The sequence below is a fragment of the Panthera uncia genome, assembly GCF_023721935.1.
Source record: "Panthera uncia isolate 11264 chromosome C1 unlocalized genomic scaffold, Puncia_PCG_1.0 HiC_scaffold_3, whole genome shotgun sequence".
In the NCBI taxonomy this organism is placed as follows: domain Eukaryota; kingdom Metazoa; phylum Chordata; class Mammalia; order Carnivora; family Felidae; genus Panthera; species Panthera uncia.
The window spans coordinates 18461256-18482254 of record NW_026057584.1 but is presented as its reverse complement, the minus strand read 5'-3'; the positions used below and the strand labels follow the sequence as shown (position 1 = coordinate 18482254).

General features: G+C 50.4%; 3 protein-coding genes across 5 annotated transcripts in view; 1 reads left to right on the top strand and 2 right to left on the bottom strand.

Annotated features, from left to right (window-relative positions):
- SLC23A3 (solute carrier family 23 member 3) overlaps positions 1 to 1200 on the bottom strand; it is an 8083-nt gene extending 6883 nt beyond the window's left edge. For both annotated transcript variants that reach the window (XM_049614865.1, XM_049614866.1), the window contains exon 1: positions 93 to 1200. In XM_049614865.1, coding sequence (XP_049470822.1) covers positions 93 to 272 — 180 coding nt within the window. In that variant the 5' untranslated portion in view covers positions 273 to 1200. The remainder of the gene's footprint in view (positions 1 to 92) is intronic.
- A 1073-nt stretch (positions 1201 to 2273) lies between these two features.
- On the bottom strand, positions 2274 to 7744 carry CNPPD1 (cyclin Pas1/PHO80 domain containing 1). The gene is made up of 9 exons (XM_049614855.1): positions 7149 to 7744; positions 6826 to 6913; positions 6246 to 6354; positions 5371 to 5452; positions 5084 to 5204; positions 4870 to 4998; positions 4197 to 4258; positions 3733 to 3850; positions 2274 to 3506 (listed from the first exon to the last, which is right to left on the bottom strand). The coding sequence occupies exons 2-9, from the start codon at positions 6892 to 6894 to the stop codon at positions 2961 to 2963; spliced, it is 1236 nt and encodes a 411-aa protein (XP_049470812.1). The 5' UTR covers positions 6895 to 6913; positions 7149 to 7744; the 3' UTR covers positions 2274 to 2960.
- Positions 7745 to 8359: 615 nt separating this feature from the next.
- Positions 8360 to 14234, top strand: RETREG2 (reticulophagy regulator family member 2). 2 transcript variants are annotated; one of them, XM_049614854.1, is made up of 9 exons: positions 8360 to 8767; positions 9048 to 9154; positions 10147 to 10177; positions 10529 to 10664; positions 11073 to 11157; positions 11500 to 11643; positions 11800 to 11891; positions 12054 to 12189; positions 12445 to 14234. In XM_049614854.1, the coding sequence occupies exons 1-9, from the start codon at positions 8481 to 8483 to the stop codon at positions 13068 to 13070; spliced, it is 1644 nt and encodes a 547-aa protein (XP_049470811.1). In that variant the 5' UTR covers positions 8360 to 8480; the 3' UTR covers positions 13071 to 14234. The 2 variants fall into 2 exon arrangements, with proteins under 2 accessions (XP_049470811.1, XP_049470809.1); XM_049614852.1 differs by having other exon boundaries at positions 11800 to 11894.
- The last annotated feature ends 6765 nt before the right edge of the window (positions 14235 to 20999 follow it).

Genomic DNA, 20999 nt, shown 5'->3' with positions numbered 1-20999 from the left:
CCCCCCCCCCCCCCCCCCCCCCCCCCCCCCCCCCCCCCCGCCCCACCATCACCCCTTCAGCTAGGACTAACTCCTACACCTCTGCCTCCTACCTGCAGAGCCAGAAGACAGCTGAGGCCCCAGGGAGGAGGCCCACCCTGAGAGGCCCAAGGGTGAGAGGAGGGATTTTGGACAGCAGGCTGCGGTGGGAGTGGTGGTGGCGGCAGTGTGGCCAGGGCATCCTGGGGGCCCATAGACTGGAGTTGGACGGGATGGGGGTGTGATCGGCTCATGCTGACTGCCTTTCTTCTTGTCTTGGCTGCCCTGGGCCAGAGTTAAGTAGAGAGAGTAAGAGGTCGGAGTTTGGAGGAAGTTAGCTGCCTGGAGTGGGGAGGGGGTGGAGGCATCAGTGAAGCGGAGCGAAGGGATGAGGGATTTGGGGCAGGACAGGCCCTTTCACCTTTGCCCAGCTCTTGTGCAAATTCCATCACCCATTAACTGGGGAGCCACGTTCTGGACCCCTCCCCCGCAAGAAACTCCCGTGCAGATCCCCTGTTTCATGCTTTGGAAAGTAGGATAGGAGAGGTGGGGAGGAGACTTAAAAAATATCCTGGGGAGGTTTTAGTGTTCCCTCCTCACCACCAGCATTTGAAACGATCATGGTTACACCAGTTCTCAACCCTTTCAGGGTCAAGCCCCCAGGACTACCTGGGAAGGAAATGCATGGGTAATGTCCCTACATCATGCATGGCAAAAGTGACCACAACTCTATATAATTTTCTCACTGTAACAGAAAGGAGAAATAAAGGTAGGTGATAATAAAAAGTATTTTGTGGGGCGCCTGGGTGGCTCAGTCGGCTGAGTGTCCGACTTCGGCTCAGGTCATGATCTCGTGGTTCGTGAGTTTGAGCCCCGCGTCGGGCTCTGGTGCTGAGAGCTCGGAGCTTGGAGCCTGCTTCAGATTCTGTGTCCCCCTTTCTCTCTGTCCCACCCCTGCTTGTGCTCTGTCTCTATCTTTCAAAAATGAATAAACATAGGGGCGCCTGGGTGGCTCAGTCGGTTAAGCGTCCGACTTCGGCTCAGGTCATGATCTCACGGTCCGTGAGTTCGAGCTCCACGTCGGGCTCTGTGCTGACAGCTCAGAGCCTGGAGCCTATTTCCGATTCTGTGTCTCCCTCTCTCTCTGACCCTCCCCTGTTCATGCTCTGTCCCTCTCTGTCTCACAAATAAACATTAAAAAAAAATTTTTTTTTTAATGAATAAACATATAAATAAATAAATAAATAAATAAATAAAGTATTTCATATGTGAAACTTGGGCCCAACTAAAGGAGAAGACAATGTTATCCACTGCCTACCCCATATAGAGAATAACCATGGATGTGGTAACTACAACATCAACGGATACTAGTGCTTTCCTGGTGACTCATGTATCACAAGCAGTGTTGCCATTGGTGACCTGATGTTCCAAAGTAGTGAACAAGTTCTTGGCCAAGTGCAGAACAAAGCAAAGTCCAGTTTTAATTTACACGTAGGTACATTCCTGGCAAACTTTGAGTCTTTTCCAAAATGTAGAAAAACGACTTCGTGTTTACATGTTAAAAATAGTTCTATGCTCAGATAAACAGGCTTTTCGTATACATGATGTCCAGCAGGGCATTGGAAAGTTATCTTGGGAACTCTTCATAAGGGAGGGGTCTCAAGCATTCCAGGATGCCTAGCATCTGGACCACACCAGCTAAATGCCAGTATCATCCCTTCAATTTTTTGCTGCAATCAAAAAATGCCCCATAAGTTTCCAGACTGCCCCCTAGGGGACAGTACTACCTGTGTTGTGGATCCTCTTAAGAAGGAGTCCCACCCAAATACTCTCAGTCCAGGTGCCAGAACAGTTCACTTTCTTCCAGTGATAACCCAGCTTTAGACTTAACACCAACTACCACCATGTGTCAGACCAGACTGGAAGTCAGGACACTCGCCCTGGCTTCTCGGGATCCACAAGGATGGAGCTCACCCAGAACTTGTGACAGGGCCAACCTCAGGCATGATAGAGTCACCATCTGTGACCCAGAGCACCCAAGTCAAAACAGTGCTACAGGCCCCTGAGTGCTGGGAGCAGGGATGAGTGTAAGTTTGAGATAGAATCCTGTAACCATCAAACAACAGGGAAGTTCTAAAATGGGGCTCAGAGCAAATGAGTTGCAAGATGATGGGCTCAGGAAGTAGAAAAGCTTAGAATCTAGATATGGGGAGGAAATTCTTCAAGGGCTGCCGCGGAAGAAAGAATCCCAGCCATGCAACTGAAACTGTTTATTGAAACCTCAGTTCTACAAAAGCGTGAAAAACCCAAATACAAAGCAGTGGCCAGAGAGGCCTGTGAAGAGAACACCCAGGAGAAGAACTGGAAGAGAGGGAAGCCCAGGAGCAGGCTACTAAGAAGAGGTTGGAAAGGGCAGGGCTGAAGGCGGCAGCAGTCCCTGGCTCCTTTAGGCTACACCCAAGGGATGGGGTGTGGAGAGGGTTTCCCACCTGACCCCGCCTTCCCTCGGCAGATCCCACCTTGGCCCTATCAGTCCCTCGCTCTCCTGCTTCAGGGACATCACTCAGGCCCCCAATCAACATTTCCTCCCTCCCTCACCCCATTTTTCCCCTTCCATCATAGGGAACTCAAAAGCAAAAGTCTAGAACCCAGGGAGGTGGAGAGACAGGGGCTTCTCCTCTGTCTGGCTGTGATGTGGCCCTGGTCACCAAGCTGGAGCTTTCCCTGGTACCATCGCTGCTCTGGCCAAGCAGCCAACCACTGAGGTCTAGGAGAGTGAGTGACCTTCAGTCCTTCTACCCCACAACCCCTTAAGCTCCATTACCTAGGAGGACGGGGACCAGCCAAGGACCCAGAGAGGTAGAGAGGATCTAAATCAAGCTTTCCCCCTCTAGGTTCTCAGGGATTCCCAAATCCTCTTAATGCATTTGTTGAATGCCTGCCTAGCCCGGGAAAATGAAAGACTTGAGACGGGCTAGCTCCATGACACTGAAAAGGGAACACTGCTGGGGCGGGGGGAGCAGGGGGGGCATTGGACTCCAGAGCCAGGGTGGAGCCAGGCCACGGGAGTGGTACCCAGGGCTGGGAGACCCAGTGGAGACAGTATGGTTGGAGTGATGGCAGGCGTGGCAGCTTGGGGAGTCTCTCTGGAGCTTCTGGCAAAGGGGACAGTTATGGAAAAGAGTGGGAGGGGCAGGAGGGTCTGGGGGAGGCAATGGTGGAGGAGTCAGTGAAGCCAGAAGACTGCCCCAGAGTGAACGCAGCCCTGTGTCACCATCCAGGCAGCTGGAGACGTTAACAGGACATGGCAGGCACTGTGGCACGGGAGAAGGTATGCAGGGTTCCAAGAGGCACCTGGAGGCCAGTCCAAGGTCCGGGGGGCCGGGCGAGGGGCTGCAGGGCAGCCCCAAGGACTGGTGAATTACAGCCAGTGACGCCACAGCCAAGGCCACACTGCTCACATATGCCATAGCTAACAGGCAAGACAGCTGCGGGAGCAAAGATAAGAAAAGTCAGTGCCCAAATACCCTTCCCCCAAAACCTGCTTCTGACTGCCTTCAACACATCCATCCCTTGTCTGGAAACTTGTGCTCAAGTCAGAGCTCTCTGTCGCCATCTACTCTCAAACCCCATCTCCTGAGACTCTCAGCATTTGCTCACCCCACCTTACACAACAGCCCAGTTAAGGCCCCTATCTTTCCCAACCCTCCTCACCTTTGCCAGCCGCTGGCAGAGGGAGCCCAGGGCCAACTGCCAGGCCGGCTGCTCCAGCAGCACACACAGGTCTGTGTAGGTGTACCAGCCCCGCCGCCGTCCCTGCTGCTCAGCCACGCTGTTGGAAGGGGAGAGAGACAGAGGACACCTTCAACACTCCTGCTGCTGGCCCAGTGGCACCCTCACTCCCCTGGGGACCCACACTGGGAAACCTGTTATACACACAGGTTCCTAAACTACCTGTTGGTCCAGAAACGGAGAGCGAGCCCAAGATCTGTGTTTTAAATAAGGTTCTACCACCCTTCCAAAAAAGATTACAAAGAGGGCAGATAGGTTTAGGAACAATTACCTTGGGAGATTCGCCTTGTCGTCTCCTCCCTCCCCCCAGTTACACCCTAACCCTAACGGTTTAGATCTAAGCCCCCAAATTCCGTAAGCCCCTCTTCCCAACTCCTAGAACCTACCAGCTCTCCAGCCAGCTCAGCACCTCAAAGATCTCCCGAGGGTCAGTGTAAAGACGCCAATCCTATGGGTAAGAAGAGAAGGGCACCCGGCCAAGTTCAGATAGGAGCCACAGCCATTTAATAACCAACCAAGACCACGGCAGCAGCTACAACCGCCACTACGGCAGACACTTTTCTTGGCACTTACTACGTGCCAGATACTGTCCCAGGAGCTTTTATGTATTAACTCATTTGATACCACATTATCTGGTTTCACATTATACCCTCAGTTAAGGGCAAAGAAAGAAAATAATCCTAAGAACGGTCCACACTCATAGGGAGCTCACAGTCATGAGGCAGAGAAACTCTGGAAGCAAATAATCAGAACCCAGTGAGATAAGCTCTGACTCAGAGTGTAACATGTGGGGCTTGAAGGAATTAGGGAATGGTGTGGGGCGGGGGGGGGGGGGGGGGGGGGGGGGGGGGGGGGGTTCCATTTCTGGCCTCACCATGCCAGGAACCTCCAAAGGCTGTGGTTGGTCCAGAAAGGCTGGGAAGGGAAGACACTAATAAGGAAAGACACGAGGAGAAGAGGCAAAAAGAAACTACAGAACGCTGACTGAGAAAAGCAAAGGATGAAGGGAACATGACAAGTGATCAAAGAAACAAAGTGAGAAATAGAACAGCTACTCACCATGGCATTCAGGAAGCCCCTCTCCAGGGCATTGAGAGTGGGCACGGCCACACCCCCTGCAGCTCCCCATTCATCATTGAAGACCTCCTCCTCCTCCCCTTCATCATAGAGGTACTTACTGGCCACCATCTGCAGGGCAGCCAGAGGTGGTATCAGAAGCGTTCACACCCGGCTCCTGGGTCACCAGGACCCAGAAGGGGAGGGGGCGTCTTACCATGGAGATCAGGAACAAGTCAGAGGACGACACGTGCTGTAGGTAGTCTGGGTTTCGATGGCGGAGCCGTTCAATGTACACCAGAGCGAGCATCATAGCACACGGGGAGATGCACGCCTCCCTGGGGGGCAGGAAGGTTCAGTAATTAACCCCAAGGGTCTTTCAGCACTTATAACTCTTATGATGCTCATCCCTGTGTCTTTATACCTTCTCTTTAGAGACAACCATTTCCCCCTTTCTCTAGGGCCCAAATACTACCGCCCTGTCCCCCTCAATTCCAAGCTCACCGGGACACATGAGCTACGTATTTCTTCTGGAGCCGGCGAATAGGGCTGGGGGCTGCCTTCTGGAGCAGTTCCACAGCAATGTCTGCAGAAGGCAAAGGGAAGGCAGAGTAAGCAAACAACTCCTCCCTTGCCACCACCACCCCCAACTCCCCCATGCACCCCCATCCCCAGTGCTATCAGCAGAAGACCCAGATCTGTATTATCTGAAGCCTTGGGGACAGAACCACAGTCACAAAATGTATCAAATTCTCCCACGTTGAGACAAAAAAACCCATTCTACATTTGGATTTCAGCGCCTTCCAACAGGAAGGCTTATTTCCCTGTCACCCGAAATTATCTAGATTTGTCTTTCACCTTGCTCATTTGAGAAAATAAACGTGCCTTGTGAATTTGGGATACATATGATGTGTTTCTTGTATACAAATCAACAGTGGGGGCGCCTGGGTGGCTCAGTTAAGCATCCAGACTCTTGAGTTTAGCTCAGGCTCATGATCTTACAGTTAGTGAGGTGGAGCCCCCTGTCAGGTTCTGAGCTGACAGCGAGGAGCCTGCTTGGAATTCTCTCTCTCTCTCTCTCTCTCTCTCTCTCTCTCTGTCGCTGTCTTACCCCCCGGCCTACACACATGCACTCTAACACACCCTCTCAAAATAAATAACTTAAAAAAAAAAAAGAGTGGCACAGATCTGTAAGATAGCAATGTTTTTTTACTCACTCAGGCTACAAAAATGTGGAAAGGAAACCCAGTCCTTACACCAGACGTCGATAAGTTAGCTATGAAAAGACGGTGTAGCTCATGGGGTACACCGAGTTATTTTGGTGACTGCTGACAACCCCATTTTCATGCTTCTTACTTGCCCAGGTACAAAACACTAACCTGCCACGGGGCTGGAGAGTTCCTCCAAGCTGCAGTCAGCTTCCCAGTCCCAGCCATAGTAGAGTCTCCTTCGGATCCGGGCGCTGAGCTTCTGGTGTCCAGGGAGGAACTGAAATGGCAGGTGGTGGAGGGTGAAAGGCAGGGAAGGCTACGATGGAGATCCTGGCTCCAGGATGGGAGTAGGGTGCGGGGCGGCAGGTTCACCTCACTGCTGGTGGGACCCATGCCCCACCCAGCCCCGTTCTCTAGATTATTTGCCAATGGTAGTTTATCTACACTGAGCGTGGGGGTGGGGGTGGGGGGGGGGGAGGAGGAATCCTCCACCACTGACTACTCCCCAGCAGAGGTTCTCGGAGAAGGTCCCCGGCGGCCACCCCTACCTCCAGTCCCCTACCCCGCGACTCTCCCTCAGGGCCCAAGGAGCCGGGGCCTCGAGTAGTCAAAGATCGAGTGGCTGCCGCCCTGCTTCCGCACCAAGCCGTCAGGCGAGTTCGCGGCGCCGCCCGGGCCGCGAGAGGAGCGCCGGGGATCCCGAGCTCAAGCACAGGAAGGCCAGGGAGGGGGCGGGCCGCGCTCTCACCGAGAAGTCCTGGAAGCCCGTGAGGGAGAAGGTGCCTTCTTCGTCCAGCAGGAGCCCGGCCAAGTCCATCGCGCCGCCACCTGCCGCCCTGAGAAAGTGGAAGGGAACGAATGGTAAGGGAGCCGCGGAGCCCTCGCCTGAGCGCCGTCCTCCCCCGCGCGGACGGCCGCCTTCGCCAGCGAAGCCCCCTGTCCTCGCGCCGGCGGCAGCAGGCGGGGCCGGGTTGGCGGGCGCCTCTTCCTGTTCCGCCCCGGGCGGGGCTCGGGGCTCCGGGCTCCGCGATCCGGGCTCCGGGTGTGGGCCTCGGAGGCCAGGGCGCTCACCTCACCCAGTGGAGAGGAGACCCGGCTGCGAAGCGCGTGTTGTGCCTCTGTCCCGCGTTTAGTAGCCGCAGGGGTGTCGCCGGCGAGTCAGCGCGCGGCACTTCCTGCCGCCCGAGGGGCCCAGCCGCCAGCCCCAACAGCCACGGAGGAGCCAAGCTCGCAATCCTGGTCGCCCTGAGCCCGGGCGAGTCCCAGAACTAAGCCCCAGCGTGCCCTTGTCTGGGTGGGTAATGGGGACAATTCCCCGGGGACCACGCCACACTGAAGATGAACCCGGCTGACCTTTTCGTATCAATGTGGATGTTAATATGAGTAGAACAAAGATGCAGGACGAGTCGCTCCCAAATATGTTTTTAAAAGATACGCACATAGAACAATATACATGTATAAAATGCGTCGGAAAAAACGCAGAAGAAACAACAGTGGGTACACTGTGGAAACGTGGCAGGGAAACTTACTTTTTGCTGTATACCTTACTTTCGGTAGCTTGAACTCTAAACCTAATTACGTATTTTGTAGGGTCACTGCAGAAATTAAATGGTCACAAAGAAATACAAAGCGCCTAGTACGCTGTAAGCCTCAGTGAATGGAATTAATCCCCCCCCCCAAGAGCCAACAGCTAAACAGGATTCTATTTTTAAACCCGCGACCCCAATCTCACGTTTGAGCAAGGGAATGGAAAAAGCTCCGATACGTGCGGGCAGTAAAGTTTACGTTTGGGGAGGAAACAACTTTACTGAGTAAGTGAAGCTGTTTTCGAGTCAGTCGAGTCACGCGCTGGTGTTTGTTTATCCGCTGAGAGGAGGGAACTGGGAGGACCAGTAAGTCAAGGACTGACTAATGGGACAGCCGCCGCCCTTCTCGTGCTGAAGCAGATCCTACTCCGGACACTGGGCATTTGGCAGCCCACTTCCTGCCCCTTCGGCCCGCATCACACCGGGAAAACCGGGCCAGCACGGGTCTCCCTAGCCGCCCTGCCTACACAGGCAGAGGAAGACGGCTGGAGTGCGAAGACACGGATACACAGTCCTTCGGTCCCGTGGAGCCGGACAGCGCACAGTCACGACCCGAGATCACGACTCCAACAACCACAATACGAACCTGCGCAGCATAGTAGCGCTGGCAGCCGCCTGTGCGCAGGCGCGGGCCGCCCTATCCCGGCGGTTGGGGTGCGTCACGTGACGGGCTCGTCTTTCCTCCGTCACGTGACGGCCCCTGGGCGGCCTCGGCTGCGCTCTCCGCGGCGTGCGCCCCCTTCCGCCTGACGCGCCCCCGGCGGCGGCCGCGCAGCCCTGGCTCCTCGCGGGCTCGGGCGGCGGCTGCGACGGGGCTATGGCGAGCGGCGGCGGCGGCGGCGGTGGTAACACCGGCGCGGGTGGGGGCTCGGGGGCAGGCCTGAGCCTCGGCCTGGGCCTGGGTCTGAGCCTAGGCATGGGGGAGGCCACCGGCGAGGCGGAGGAGGAGGCGGCCACGGCCGAGGCGGTGGGACGCCTGGCCACGACGCTGTGGCTGCGGCTCCGCGGCTGGGAGGCAGTGCTGGCGGCAGCGCAGCGGCTGCTGGTGTGGGAGAAACCGCTGCACAGCCTGGTCACGGCGGCCGCACTCAACGGCCTCTTCTGGTAACGGCCACGGAGGAGGGGGCGGGGCCGGGCTGCGCGGGCGGGCGGGGGCGGGAGGGGCCGGGAGCACCTTTCCCGTTCCTGGGGTTGACACTTGCCTCGGGGGAGTGGCCCCCTTCCCCCGTCTGTTGTCGGTCGGGGTTGTCCCATACCTCTGTCTCGGGTCTCATGGTAGGCCTGGAGGTTCCGGTTCCCCCATCAGTGGGCGCTTTTCCGCCTTTCGCGATGGATGCGGGGGCCTCTCACCCACTCATCGCTGAGGTGCCTGTCTCTCCCTAAGGTTGCTCTCTTCGTCGTCCCTCCGGCCCTTCTTCCTACTCAGCGTCTCACTTTTGGCCTATTTTCTGCTGGATCTCTGGCAGCCTCGCTTCTTCCCTGACATCGCAGGTGAGTATTCATTCAGTAAGACCCGTTGTGCACTTGCTTTGTGCCTGAGCCCGCTGGGTGGGTTGAATGGTGAGGGCAAATGTACAGCAGGCCCCCGGGTCCCAGGCACCACCTTAAAATTAGTGTTACTGTGAGCGTAGTAGTTAAGAGTGCAGACTCTACAGCCACATTGCCTGGGTTCCATTGCTTGCTCTGCCGTTTGCTGTGCGTGTGACCTTGTAAGAGCCACTCAATTTCTATTTCCCTCGGTTTTCTCTTCTATAAAACAAGAATGATAGAATTTAGTCGGTAAGCAACTGAAGACTAAATGAATTAATACCTGTTCTGTGCTCGTGGTAGAGGTTCAGATAGCACAGGAATCATGGGAATATTAGGTTCTGTTTTTGTTGTTGTTATGCCTGTATTTACTGAATGGGTATTTTGGAGCAATTAGATGTCACCTGTGTGTGAGCTACTTGGGATGTAAACACGAATAAGGTGTGTTTGAAAAGAGTGAAGTTTAGGGGCACCTGGGGGTCTCAGTCAGCTAAGTGTCTGACTCTTGATTTCTGCTCGGGTCATGATCCGGAGGGCAGTGAGATCGGGCCCCAAGTCAGGCTACGTGAGACTTTCTCTCTCTCCCTCTCTTTTGCTGCCCCTCCCCCATGCACGCATCTTGTGTGCTCTCTCTCTCAAAATAAATAAATTAATTTAAAAAAAAATTAAAGTGTGGGGTACCTGGCTGGCTCAGAGCATTCTTGATATCGGGGTTGTAAGATCAAGCTTCAGGTTGAGTGTAGAGGTTACTTAGAAATAATAAAGAAATCTTTAAAAGAAAGTGATTAAAGAGGGAGACAGTTGTGTAAATAGAAACAATTATGACAATGTAACTTTTCCTACCTTGGTGTCTGAAGGTGCTCTGGGAATGCAGAGGAGGGGCAACTGTTTCTGCCCTGGGAAGTGTCTCCCAGAGCCCTACCACTCAATAACTTGTTCCCCACCTCTCTCTATAGCATCATCCCCAGAGGAGCCCCACTCTGACAGGTGAGTGCAGGCCAGCTCTTGAAGACAAATGCCCAAACCCTGTTTTGCTTTGGTGCCAGTGTCCCCACAGTGCAGGGCGACACTGCAGGGTCTGCAGAGACCCCAGCATAGCAAATGGACTGGCAACAAGTTCGGTCCTGGGTTCCTATTTAGGTGTTTGGGTGCCTGATGCTTTGGGGACAGAGGGTTGGGAACTCTGGGCTTTGCTTCCCAAGATGAGGACAGCCTCCTTTTGGGAGGTGGGGTTGTCCAGTTTTTTAGACTGAAGATCTCATTGGCATTCTCAGAGGGATTTGAGTGCCTAGGAAGCTGGTGTCTGAGGCCTCCAGGGGTCATGTCATGTCTCCCCAGTGAGGGTGCGGGGTCAGGCGCCCGGCCGCACCTGCTGAGTGTGCCCGAGTTGTGCAGATACCTGGCTGAGAGCTGGCTCACCTTCCAGATTCACCTGCAGGAGCTGCTGCAGTACAAGAGGCAGAATCCAGCTCAGGTAACCTCTTTCATGTCATATAACAGTTTCCCGCACTGTGGGGAAATAGAGGTAGGGGAATGGGGAGTAGTAACGTGAAATCCCTGGCTGGACACTGAAGGAAGAGGGTTGGGGGCCTTTTTGAGGCAACACATGCAGCGAGTAGCCTGGTACAGGAGTAGTCTCATTTCAGAGAGTAAGTTTGTGATGTTTTGACACTGTTTCCTGTTAAGGGATATCAGTCTGAGTTGTAGGCATTTGATGATGTCTATTGTAAGCTTACTGAATTGGTTGTCTTGGGCATTCTCTTGACTAGACTAGATCGCTGCATCCCCAGAAGGCATACCCCTCCTTCCACCAGCTGAACAGCAATTTCTTGCCCAGATGAGTGGGGCATATACCTCTCAGACCCTGTTCTCTTCTCTGCAGTTCTGTGCTCGAGTTTGTTCTGGCTGTGCTGTACTGGCTGTGCTGGGACACTACGTTCCGGGGATTATGATTTCTTACATTGTCTGTGAGTAGACTTTAACCCCTGCCTTTCCCAAAGCTGGTTCCTTCTCTTTCCTTGGACTGGGTCAAAGGGACTGGCTAGCCCTAAGGGAGGATGGTGCACTCTCTCTCTTTTTTTTTTTCTTTTTTTTTTTTTTTTTGATGATCTGTTTATGGAGATCTCCAGGGGATGCTGGAGTGTTAGTGATGGTGGAAGAGTCATCTGGGCAGGAGAGTGGTAGATGTGGAGGGAGAAGGTTTGTCTAGCCTCCAGAAAGCCTTCAGCAATTTCTGTTTAGGGACCAGTTGCATGAGGGCCCTCAGGAAATAGGCATAGGAAGCCCTGAGTGGACTCTCTAACCTCCAGTGCTGAGCATCCTGTTGTGGCCCCTGGTGGTTTATCATGAACTGATCCAGAGGATGTATACTCGCCTCGAGCCCCTGCTCATGCAGCTGGACTACAGCATGAAGGCAGAAGCTGATGCCTTGCATCACAAACACGACAAGAAGAGTAAGGGGCTCCCATGCCCAGGAGGGGGGTGCGGGGGAAGGCATCGGTTTATGGCTCATGAAGTGCCCTGGAACTTAGATACTCTCTAGTCTCTTGACCACGTTTGTCCCCCACCACCGTCTCTGCTTGGTCACTGCCCTGCTGTTATTTCTCTAGAGCGGCAGGGGAAGAATGCACCCCCTGGAGGTGATGAGCCACTGGCGGAGACAGAGAGTGAAAGCGAAGCAGAACTGGCTGGCTTCTCCCCAGTGGTGAGGTCCAAGGGAGATGGGATGCCAAGTAGAGGCTGGAGGAGAATCTGCTTCAGAGCAGCTACTTCTCAAGAGGGTGGGAGGCAGTGGGCGGGGGTGCTTTTGAAAAATCGGTTCTCTTATTTTCTCATCTGTTCTGTTATCTGGGTTCTCCTGCAGGTGGATGTGAAGAAAACCGCATTGGCCTTGGCCATAACGGACTCAGAGCTGTCAGACGAGGAGGCTTCTATCTTGGAGAGTGGTGGCTTCTCTGTATCCCGGGCCACAACTCCACAGCTAACTGATGTCTCAGAGGGTATGAGAAGCTCTTTGTCCTCCCAGTCTTCCTGTTCCCTGTTGTGGATGCTGGCCATGTTCTCTATCACCCCCAGAAATGTTTTTTCTGGGAACTGATCCTGTAATTCGACTTCAAGCTCTGAAAGACCTTAACGCCTAAGGCCTGGTCCAGTATTCCATGTCCTGAGTTCTCATCCTTGAATTGACTGCCTGTTGTGAGAGTTCAGAACAGCAGGCCCATCCGCCCGTTCCTGACTCTTTGTTTTCTGCATAGATTTGGACCAGCAGAGCCTGCCAAGTGAGCCAGAGGAAGCCCTGAGCCGGGAGCTGGGGGAGGGAGAGGAGACAGAGCCAGTCCCTCCTGAAGACCTGCTGGGCCCTCCTCAGGCCCTCTCAAGGCAAGACCTGGACTCGGAAGAAGAGGAGGAAGATGTGGTAGCCAAGGAAACCTTGCTTCGGCTCTCGTCCCCTCTTCACTTTGTGAACACGCACTTCAACGGGGCAGGCTCTCCCACACATGGAGGGAAGCTCTCCCCTGGAGGACCAGCGGAGACACTGAGCCCGGAGGCAGTGAGTGGTGACCTCCCCACTCCACCGAACACCCTGTCACCCCTACTTTGCCTGGCCGAAAGTGACCCGGTCCCCTCCCCCTCAGTGCTCCCACCTCCTCCCCAGGACTTGCCCCAGCCCCTGTCTGTCCCTGAGGAAGAAGAGGCACTTACCACTGAGGACTTCGAATTGCTGGATCAGGGGGAGCTGGAGCAGCTGAATGCTGAGCTGGGGTTGGGGCCAGAGACACCCTCAGAGCTCCCTGATGCTCCACCCCCTCCATCCCTAGGGCCCGACACCCTCTCTCTGGTACAGTCAGACCAAGAGGCTCAGGCCGTGGCAGAGCCATGAGCCACAGGGGAAGGAGTTGCAGGCACAGTAGGGTTTCCTGGCCAGGGACGTCACCGTTTCCTCTTTTCCCTACTCTAGGGAGGGGTCGTACATGGGGGAGCTGGCTGTCAGATGGTAGCCAGTCCACCCTCTGCCTGCCTGCCTGCCTGCCTGCCTGCTGTCCCAGGCCTGGAACAGTGCCCGTGCCTGGGATTGGTTTTAAGTTTGTAAATAATTTTACACTTGGGTTAGTGGATGTGAACAGGGCTAGGGAAGTCCTTCCCACAGCCTGCACTTGCCTCCCTGCCTCATCTCTACTCTCATTCCGCTATGCCTCCAGCCCTGGTGGTCGTTCCCTTTCTTTTTCCTCCTATCCTCAGGGACCTGTGCTGCTCTGTCCTCGTGTCCCACTGGTTGTTTAGTTTGGGCACTTGACCATTTGTCTTTCCTGTCCCGTGTTCCTCTCTGCTTTTTATATCCTGCCTGTGTCCTGTCCTTAGCAGCTCCATCCCCGCTCTTTGCCGGCTCCTTCCCAGCAGGTGGTGGCTAAGCTTTAGGGAGGCTCCTGTCTGGGTGGTACAGACTAAACCTGGGGTGGTGGGTCAGGCCGGTAGTTATGCACTTAACGTCACTATAGCCCACATAACCTGCACCGCGCCCTTGCCCTAGATCATCCCAGCCTTTCGTGATGAGGGAGGAGAGCGGGAATCCCACAGCGTGTGCACCAGCACTGCATTAGTGAGCAGGAGCTCCGTCTTGTTGGGATGAAGGGTCCTCTTACTCTAGGAAGGAATAAAGCGACCGCTCTCTGGGCCGTGAATGGTCCTGGTGTGGTGGGACCCCTACTAGGGTCAGGAAGTGGACAGAAACATCTGTGCAGGTGTTGAGTGGAAAAATAAAGTGTTGATTGGCTAGAACTGCTGCCTGCCTGCCTGCCTCGCTGTGAGCTGCCTCCCACACTGCTCTGTTCCTCCCTCACCCCTCACCCCTCACCCCTCACCCCTCACCCCTCACCCTTGTGCCCTCAGACTTGTTCCTGGCTATTTATTTACCTTGGTGCAAAACAAGGCCAGAAGCAAGGATTACCCCAACAGCCCTAACTTGCCCTTAGTCATCTTCCCTGACAGAGTGATCTGTACAGTGAGATTTAGCATGTGTGAATAAAGTGTACGCAGGAGGAAACTGCCTCGTCTTCCTAGTCAGTACAAATCGAGGACCAGAACGATCGTTTTCTGCCATGTTGCCTACAACCTCAGTGTCCCCACAAGTCCTGTCCCGTGCGCATATTCACAACTAGCTCGCTCAACCGTGACTTATTTATACTGGGGACCCAAACAAGACCTATACCCATATCAAAACTGCTTTGAGTCCAAGGAACACTGAAGAAATAGTACGAATCAAAAGCAGAATATGTGCGTGGCACTCTTCCAAGCGGTTTATTATATTTATTAACTCCGTTTCCCCTCCTAATCCTGAGACACATAGCAACTCCATTTTACAGGTGGGCTAACTTTCCTGAAGACCACAGTCCTAGTAAATGATGGAGTCTGGATCCAAACTTAAGCAGTTTGGCTCCAGCGAACGCCCTGGAACAGGAAGCCCCTGTTCATTAAAAGGGCGCAAATGGGGAGGTGTTGGAGGATGTAGGAACTATAGAGAACCAATCTAATAGCTTCGTAGAGTGGACTCCGGAATCCTTGCCCTTTAGGGGGAAGAACAACGTTAGAGAAAGCCCTGAACTGAGCAGATGGCCTCTTTGAGGAGTTCACGTTCTCTGCCTTCAGCTGGAAGCATCCTGTACTGCAAGGCTGCCTGATTTTGGGGGGTTGACTCCCATGCCATGTCTCTCCTAAGCACGTGAGAATATTTTCCTCCATTTATTTCATCTTTTCCTGAGAGACCATCCTTTAGGGTTGATTGAGGCCCTGTCCTCTGCCTCCAAAGGACCATGCACTTCTAATCATCTGGCGGTCTCAGAAGGGAAAAAATAGAGTTCTAATCAACAAACGGGAGATTCAAGAAAAATAGAATTAACTGATCAGAAAGACAATAGCTGCCATATGCGTCACCTTGAATCCATTTTTTTTAACTGAATTTTTTGTTTACTTATTTTGAGAGGAGGGAGGGGCAGAGAAAGGGAGAGAGAATCTCAAGCAGGCACCGTGTCCAGTGCTGAGCCGGATGCAGGGCTTGGTCCCATGACCCCGGGATCATGATCTGAGCTGAAATTAAGAGTCAGATGCCTAACTGACTGAGCCACCCAGACACCCCCATTTCCTTCTTACACTTACAGTCTGAAGACAGAGCCAAAAGCCTTGGATCAAAACATTCGCCATAGATTTGAAGTTCATGAGGGTCAATTCTTGACATTCACCTTGGTCTGATGGTTGCTACATGTTTGTCTACAATTTTTTTCATTATCAGGTGTCCTGGCTATTTCCTGCCCATGATGAAAGAGACAAGAAGAAAGCTTTTCCTGAGTGAAAGAAAAATGGGCAGAGATGTGAAACCTACAATTTAGGCTAAACAAAAATCACCAGTAGTAGTACAGGCTGGGGCCACAAGAGTCGATTACATTTATGTTGGAGGAAGGGCAGTGCGCTTTAGTCAACTATACATTCAAACAGCTGACAGTGTAAGGTGTCTGGTCATAAACTTAATTTTAGGCTGCATTGCTAGAAATAGAGTTTCCCAAGCAAGGAAGATAATACCTGTAGTGTGCTGTGCACAAGTTAGAATACTGACAGGGGATGGCTTCCTACGCTCGTAGACAAGCTGACACAGTGCAGTGTGCCCAGTAGAGGATCACCAGAGATGAAGGCTGAAAATCGTCATCTGGGGAACCGGTGAGGGAACAGAGAATGTTGTCCCAAGAAAAGAGAGAGCTGAGCTGAGTCACATTAGCTGCCTTCAAACTTTGAAGGGTTATCTGTAGGACTTCAGAGGGCAGAGATTAAATCTTTGACAAGAATTTGATTAATAATAGTGCTTGGCAGAATTTGTTTTTCTGGTCAAAGGATATTGCAAAATGGAGTAGATTTAAATGATCTTTAAAAGTACAGAGATCAAGGATTAACAGATCAAGAACCGTCCATTCCATCGTGGAAGGACAATAATATACCACCATGTTGCTTTGCTTTTAACGTCTGACTGAAGTTTCCTTGGACTTCTTCCTGCTCCCTTAAATGTTGGTGATCGTCAAGTCTGTCACTGGTTCATCTTTCTTCCCACTGCCAGGGCAATTTCACACGTTTACCCATTTAGTTTCTACTCACGTGCTGATGACTTCTGCATCTTAACGCGACTCCTTGCCCAGAACTTCCAACGAGGCATCTCCACCTGAACCTCTCTTAGGTACTTACTGCTCAGCATACTGAAAGCTCAACACACCCTCTTTCCGCTCTGCCCTCCACCCCCACCTCCCCTAAATAGATGGGCTTTTTCTCTATTTTCCATCCTGCTTGCTGCCATCACCAACCATGAAGCCCTACTATCCGCCTCATCCCACACCCAGTCACCAGTTGCTGCTATTTTGATGTCCTAATTACTTCTTGATTCTGTCACTTTTATCACCGCCCTGATCCACATCTCTCTCATCACTCATCTGGCACACTGTGACAGTTTCCCTGCCCACACTCCTGTCCCCCACTGAAATTCGTGCCCCGAAATATGGCTAGATTATTTTAAAATGCAAATTTGGTAAGCCTTTCTGCCATTTAATATTGATCAAAGGCTCTCCTACAAACTTTCATTCAAGATCCCTGGTATGGCTTAAAAGCCTCTGAGATCTGTCCCTGCCCTGTCTTGCCTTTTTTTTTTTTTTTTTTTTTTTTTGGTGGTGAAACTAGAAGGGAATTTATTTCAGTGGGCCAACACTGGGAGTGCCCTGTCTTGCTTTTTACACTACAGCACCAAACCCCACACAGCTTGTCCTCCCCCACCCTTGCTTTGCACACAAACACACACCCCATCCTTCTGTTTGGCAAACACTTCACTTGTCTTTGAACATGTACTTTAGGACACTCTCCATCTACAAAGACTCCCTTGATGTCTCACATCACTTGCCCCCCACATCAGACCTGCTCTCCTGGTGTTCCCTCAGTGTCCTTCTGTTTTTCCATGTATCACGTGGAATCTTCATTCTCTCTATACAAGCATGATATGGGGGGGGGGGGAGATATAGGTATATGTGTGTATGTATAACCTCCACTATACTGCTTATTCTGGAAGGCAGGGACTATGTTTTAATCATCTGAATATTCCAAGAGCCTAACACAGTGCCTGGCACATAGTAGATGTTCAGTAAACATATGTCAAACTATACTAAACCAGTGTTTGAACTTTTGAAGCAGCCAATGTAAATAGATTTTTGTGTGGTACATACCTATTGATAGTAAATATCTTGCCTTTGTTTGCTATTGTTTTAGAGTGGATGGTAGCTAAGCTAACATAACCCGCACATAGACTTGTGAGCTCTTTGTTCCTCTGCTAGGCTAAAGGCAGTGAAAATGATCTAGATTTGGAATTTCGTATTTGTTGGTTTTGGAGCTAAAGGCTTTTCTGAGTTTAAAGTAAGAGTGCCCAACCAGCTTGATCTTCCGTGATTGTATCAAAGTGTCATGTTTCCAAAACAGTTTTGACCAAACTATTTAGACTCAGCTAAATATTTTCCTTTAAAATCTTTAAAAATTTTTTTAAATGTGTATTTATATTTGAGGGAGAGAGACACAGGGCAGGATAGGGGCAGAGAGAGAGGGGGACACAGAATCTGAAGCAGACTCCAGGCACTGAGCTGTCAGCCCAGAGCCCAATGTGGGGCTTGAACCCACGAGCCATGAGATAATGACCTGAGCTGAAGTCAGACGCTCAACTGACTGAGCCACCCAGGCGCCCCTCAGCTAAATATTTTCATCAAAAATCCAGTTATATGTATTAGTGAATGCTTGAAAAAAAAAGTGACTCCAGGGGCGCCTGGGTGGCTCAGTCGGTTGAGCGGCCGACTTCGGCTCAGGTCATGATCTCACAGTCTGTGAGTTCGAGCCCCACGTCAGGCTCTGTGCTGACAGCTCGGAGCCTGGAGCCTGTTTCAGATTCTGTGCCTCCTTCTCTCTCTGACCCTCCCCTGTTCATGCTCTGTCTCTGTCTCAAAAATAAATAAACATTTAAAAAAAAAAAAAGTAACTCTGCAGAAATGGAATAAGGTTAAAAGAAATCTCATTTTCTTTTTAAGTATGAAAAGTGAGGGGACTCCCCTTCAAAATGTCTATTTCATAAAACATAATGAAAATCTGAGGAACTATTCAAGATTGAAAAGGAGACCAAAGTGGGGTGCCTGGGTGGCTCAGTCGTTTAAGTGTCTGACTCTTGATTTCGGCTCAGGTCATAATCTCAGAGTTTCGTGAGTTCAAGCCCTGCATCGGGCTCCGTGCTGGCTAGTGCAGAACCTACTTAGAATTCTCTCTCCCTCTCTCTCTACTCCTCCACTGCTCATGCTGTCTCTGTCTCTCTCAAACATAAATAAATAAACTTAAGAAAAAAATATTAAAAAAGAAAAGGAGACCAAAGAGAAATGACAGTAAATGCAAGGGATGATCTTGGATCTGGGTGGGAGAAAAAAAGTTCCTATAAAGGTCATTATTGGGACAACCGGTAAAATTTGAATATGGATTGTATACTACATAAAAGATTGTATCAAGATCAAACTTCCTGAATTTCACTTTGTTTCTATAAGAGGATATCCTTATTTTAGGATATACATCCTGAAGATTTCAGAGATGAAGGGTCATGTTCTCTGCAAAGTATATCAAATGATTTGGAAAAGTAAATAAATACATGAGTATGTGAATGTATGGTGTGTGTGTGTAGAGAGAGGGAGGAAGGGAGAGAGAGGGACAGATGGACATAATGATAAAGCAAACGTGGCACAATGTTGGGAAGAAATACGTATGATAAATACAACATATGGAAGTTTGTTATTCAATGGATAAATGTTGTATATTTCAGACAACTAAATAGAATGAACAAAGTGTAAGAACAAAAATATGCATGAGTCTCAAACAAAATATTGAATAAAAGAAACTAGACACAAAAAAATACATATGATTCCATTTATATAAAGTACATTTATATTGTTAGAAGTCAAGATAGTGGCTACCCTTGGGGTGGGGGAGCAGCATTTGGAGGAATCTTCTTAAGGGTGGTGATATCTCATTTCTTGATCTGGGTGCTGGTTATACGGAAGTGTTGAACTTCTGAAAATCCAATCACCTATATACATTTCTGTATGTATTAGTTATACATCAACAAGAAGTGTCAATACCAAGTGTATTATCTATTTCTGCATAACAAATTACTCCAAAACTTAGCAACCTAAAACAACATTATCTCACACTATTTCTGAGGATCGGGATCTGGGAGCAGCTTAGTTGGGTGGTTCTGGTTCAAAGTCTCCCATAGGGCTGCAGTGAAGATGTCAGCTAGGGCCGGCTGCAGTCATCTGAAGGCTGGACTGGGGCCGACAGATCTGCTTCCACAATGGCACACTGAACACAGCTGTTGGCTAGAAGCCTCCGTTACTCACTGGCAAGAGGCCTCAGTTCCTTATCATGCTAACCTCTTCCTATGGCCATTCAAGTGTCTTCACATGACAGCTACCTTCCCCAGAGCAAGTGATCCAAGAGAGAGCAAGAAGGAAGCCGCAATGCTTTTTATGACCTAGTGTCAAAAGTCACACTCTATCACCTCCACCATATTCAATTTGTTAGAAACCAGTCACTGAGTCCAGCTCACACTTTTGAAGGGAGAAGAAGCAAAGAATTCGGGGACATATTTTAAAACAACCACACCAAGCTTACCTGGAAATTTCATTAAAAGATTTGGCTTATCTACATATTAAAAATAAATAAATAAAGACCACGTATTAACACGTGGGAAGTGGACAATACAGTAATAGCTAATTATATACGTTTGCTAAGTTATTTAGTACACATGATACTATGATACACATAGATCTAAGTGCTTTACATGTATCCTTTTATGTACTCCTCACCACTGCATTTTGACGTAGGACTCCCTCACCTCCTACTTTACAGATGATGAAATTGAGGCCGAATGAGGTAAATGGCTTGCCCTAAGTTACACAGCTAGTTGTGGTTATAGCACTGTTTTTCAGTATTCTGGTTGTCCCATACACCCTCCTATTTTAAAGCACCAACATAGAATTATAGGTGAGGTAAAGTGATTCTTTCAACATTAGAAAAAGAAATCTGAATTCTGGGTCATTTATAAATGAGGTATAGCTGAATTAAAAATTTGAACACACAAAGTGTTACTTGTTTAAAAAGCACTATTGCACTCCACAGACTTCAGGAGGAGAAAAATATGTCAACAGACAAAATGAGCTTCTATTACAAAAATACTTTTACTAGTTCAAGGACACTTTAAACAACTAGAATTAATAACAGGACAATATGAAGATTAATATAGATTCTCTGCATCAGAATCTCAATCTCTAGTCAATGAAATTAAAGAAGATGGATACAAATCAGAAACTTTTCATTTGAAACAAACACTTGAGTTTGCCAGAGATCAAAAGGATCACATCTACCTCAAGAAACAAAACATTGGTTCAAAAAGATCTCCTTGTTACACTTAGGGTGAGCATACATAACATATAGACTTGTCAAATCGCTATGTTGTACACCTCAAACTAATGTAACGTTGTGTGTCAACCATACTTTTATTTACTTATTTATTTAGTTATTTATTTTAATGTTTATTTATTTTTGAGAAAGAGAGAGACAGTGCACGTGGGGGAGGAACAGAGAGAGAGGGAGACACAGAATACAAAGCGGGCTCCAGGCTCTGAGCTGTAGCACATAGCCCGACACGGGGCTAGAACTCACAAACTGTGAGATCATGACCTGAGCCGAAGTCCGATGCTTACTTAAC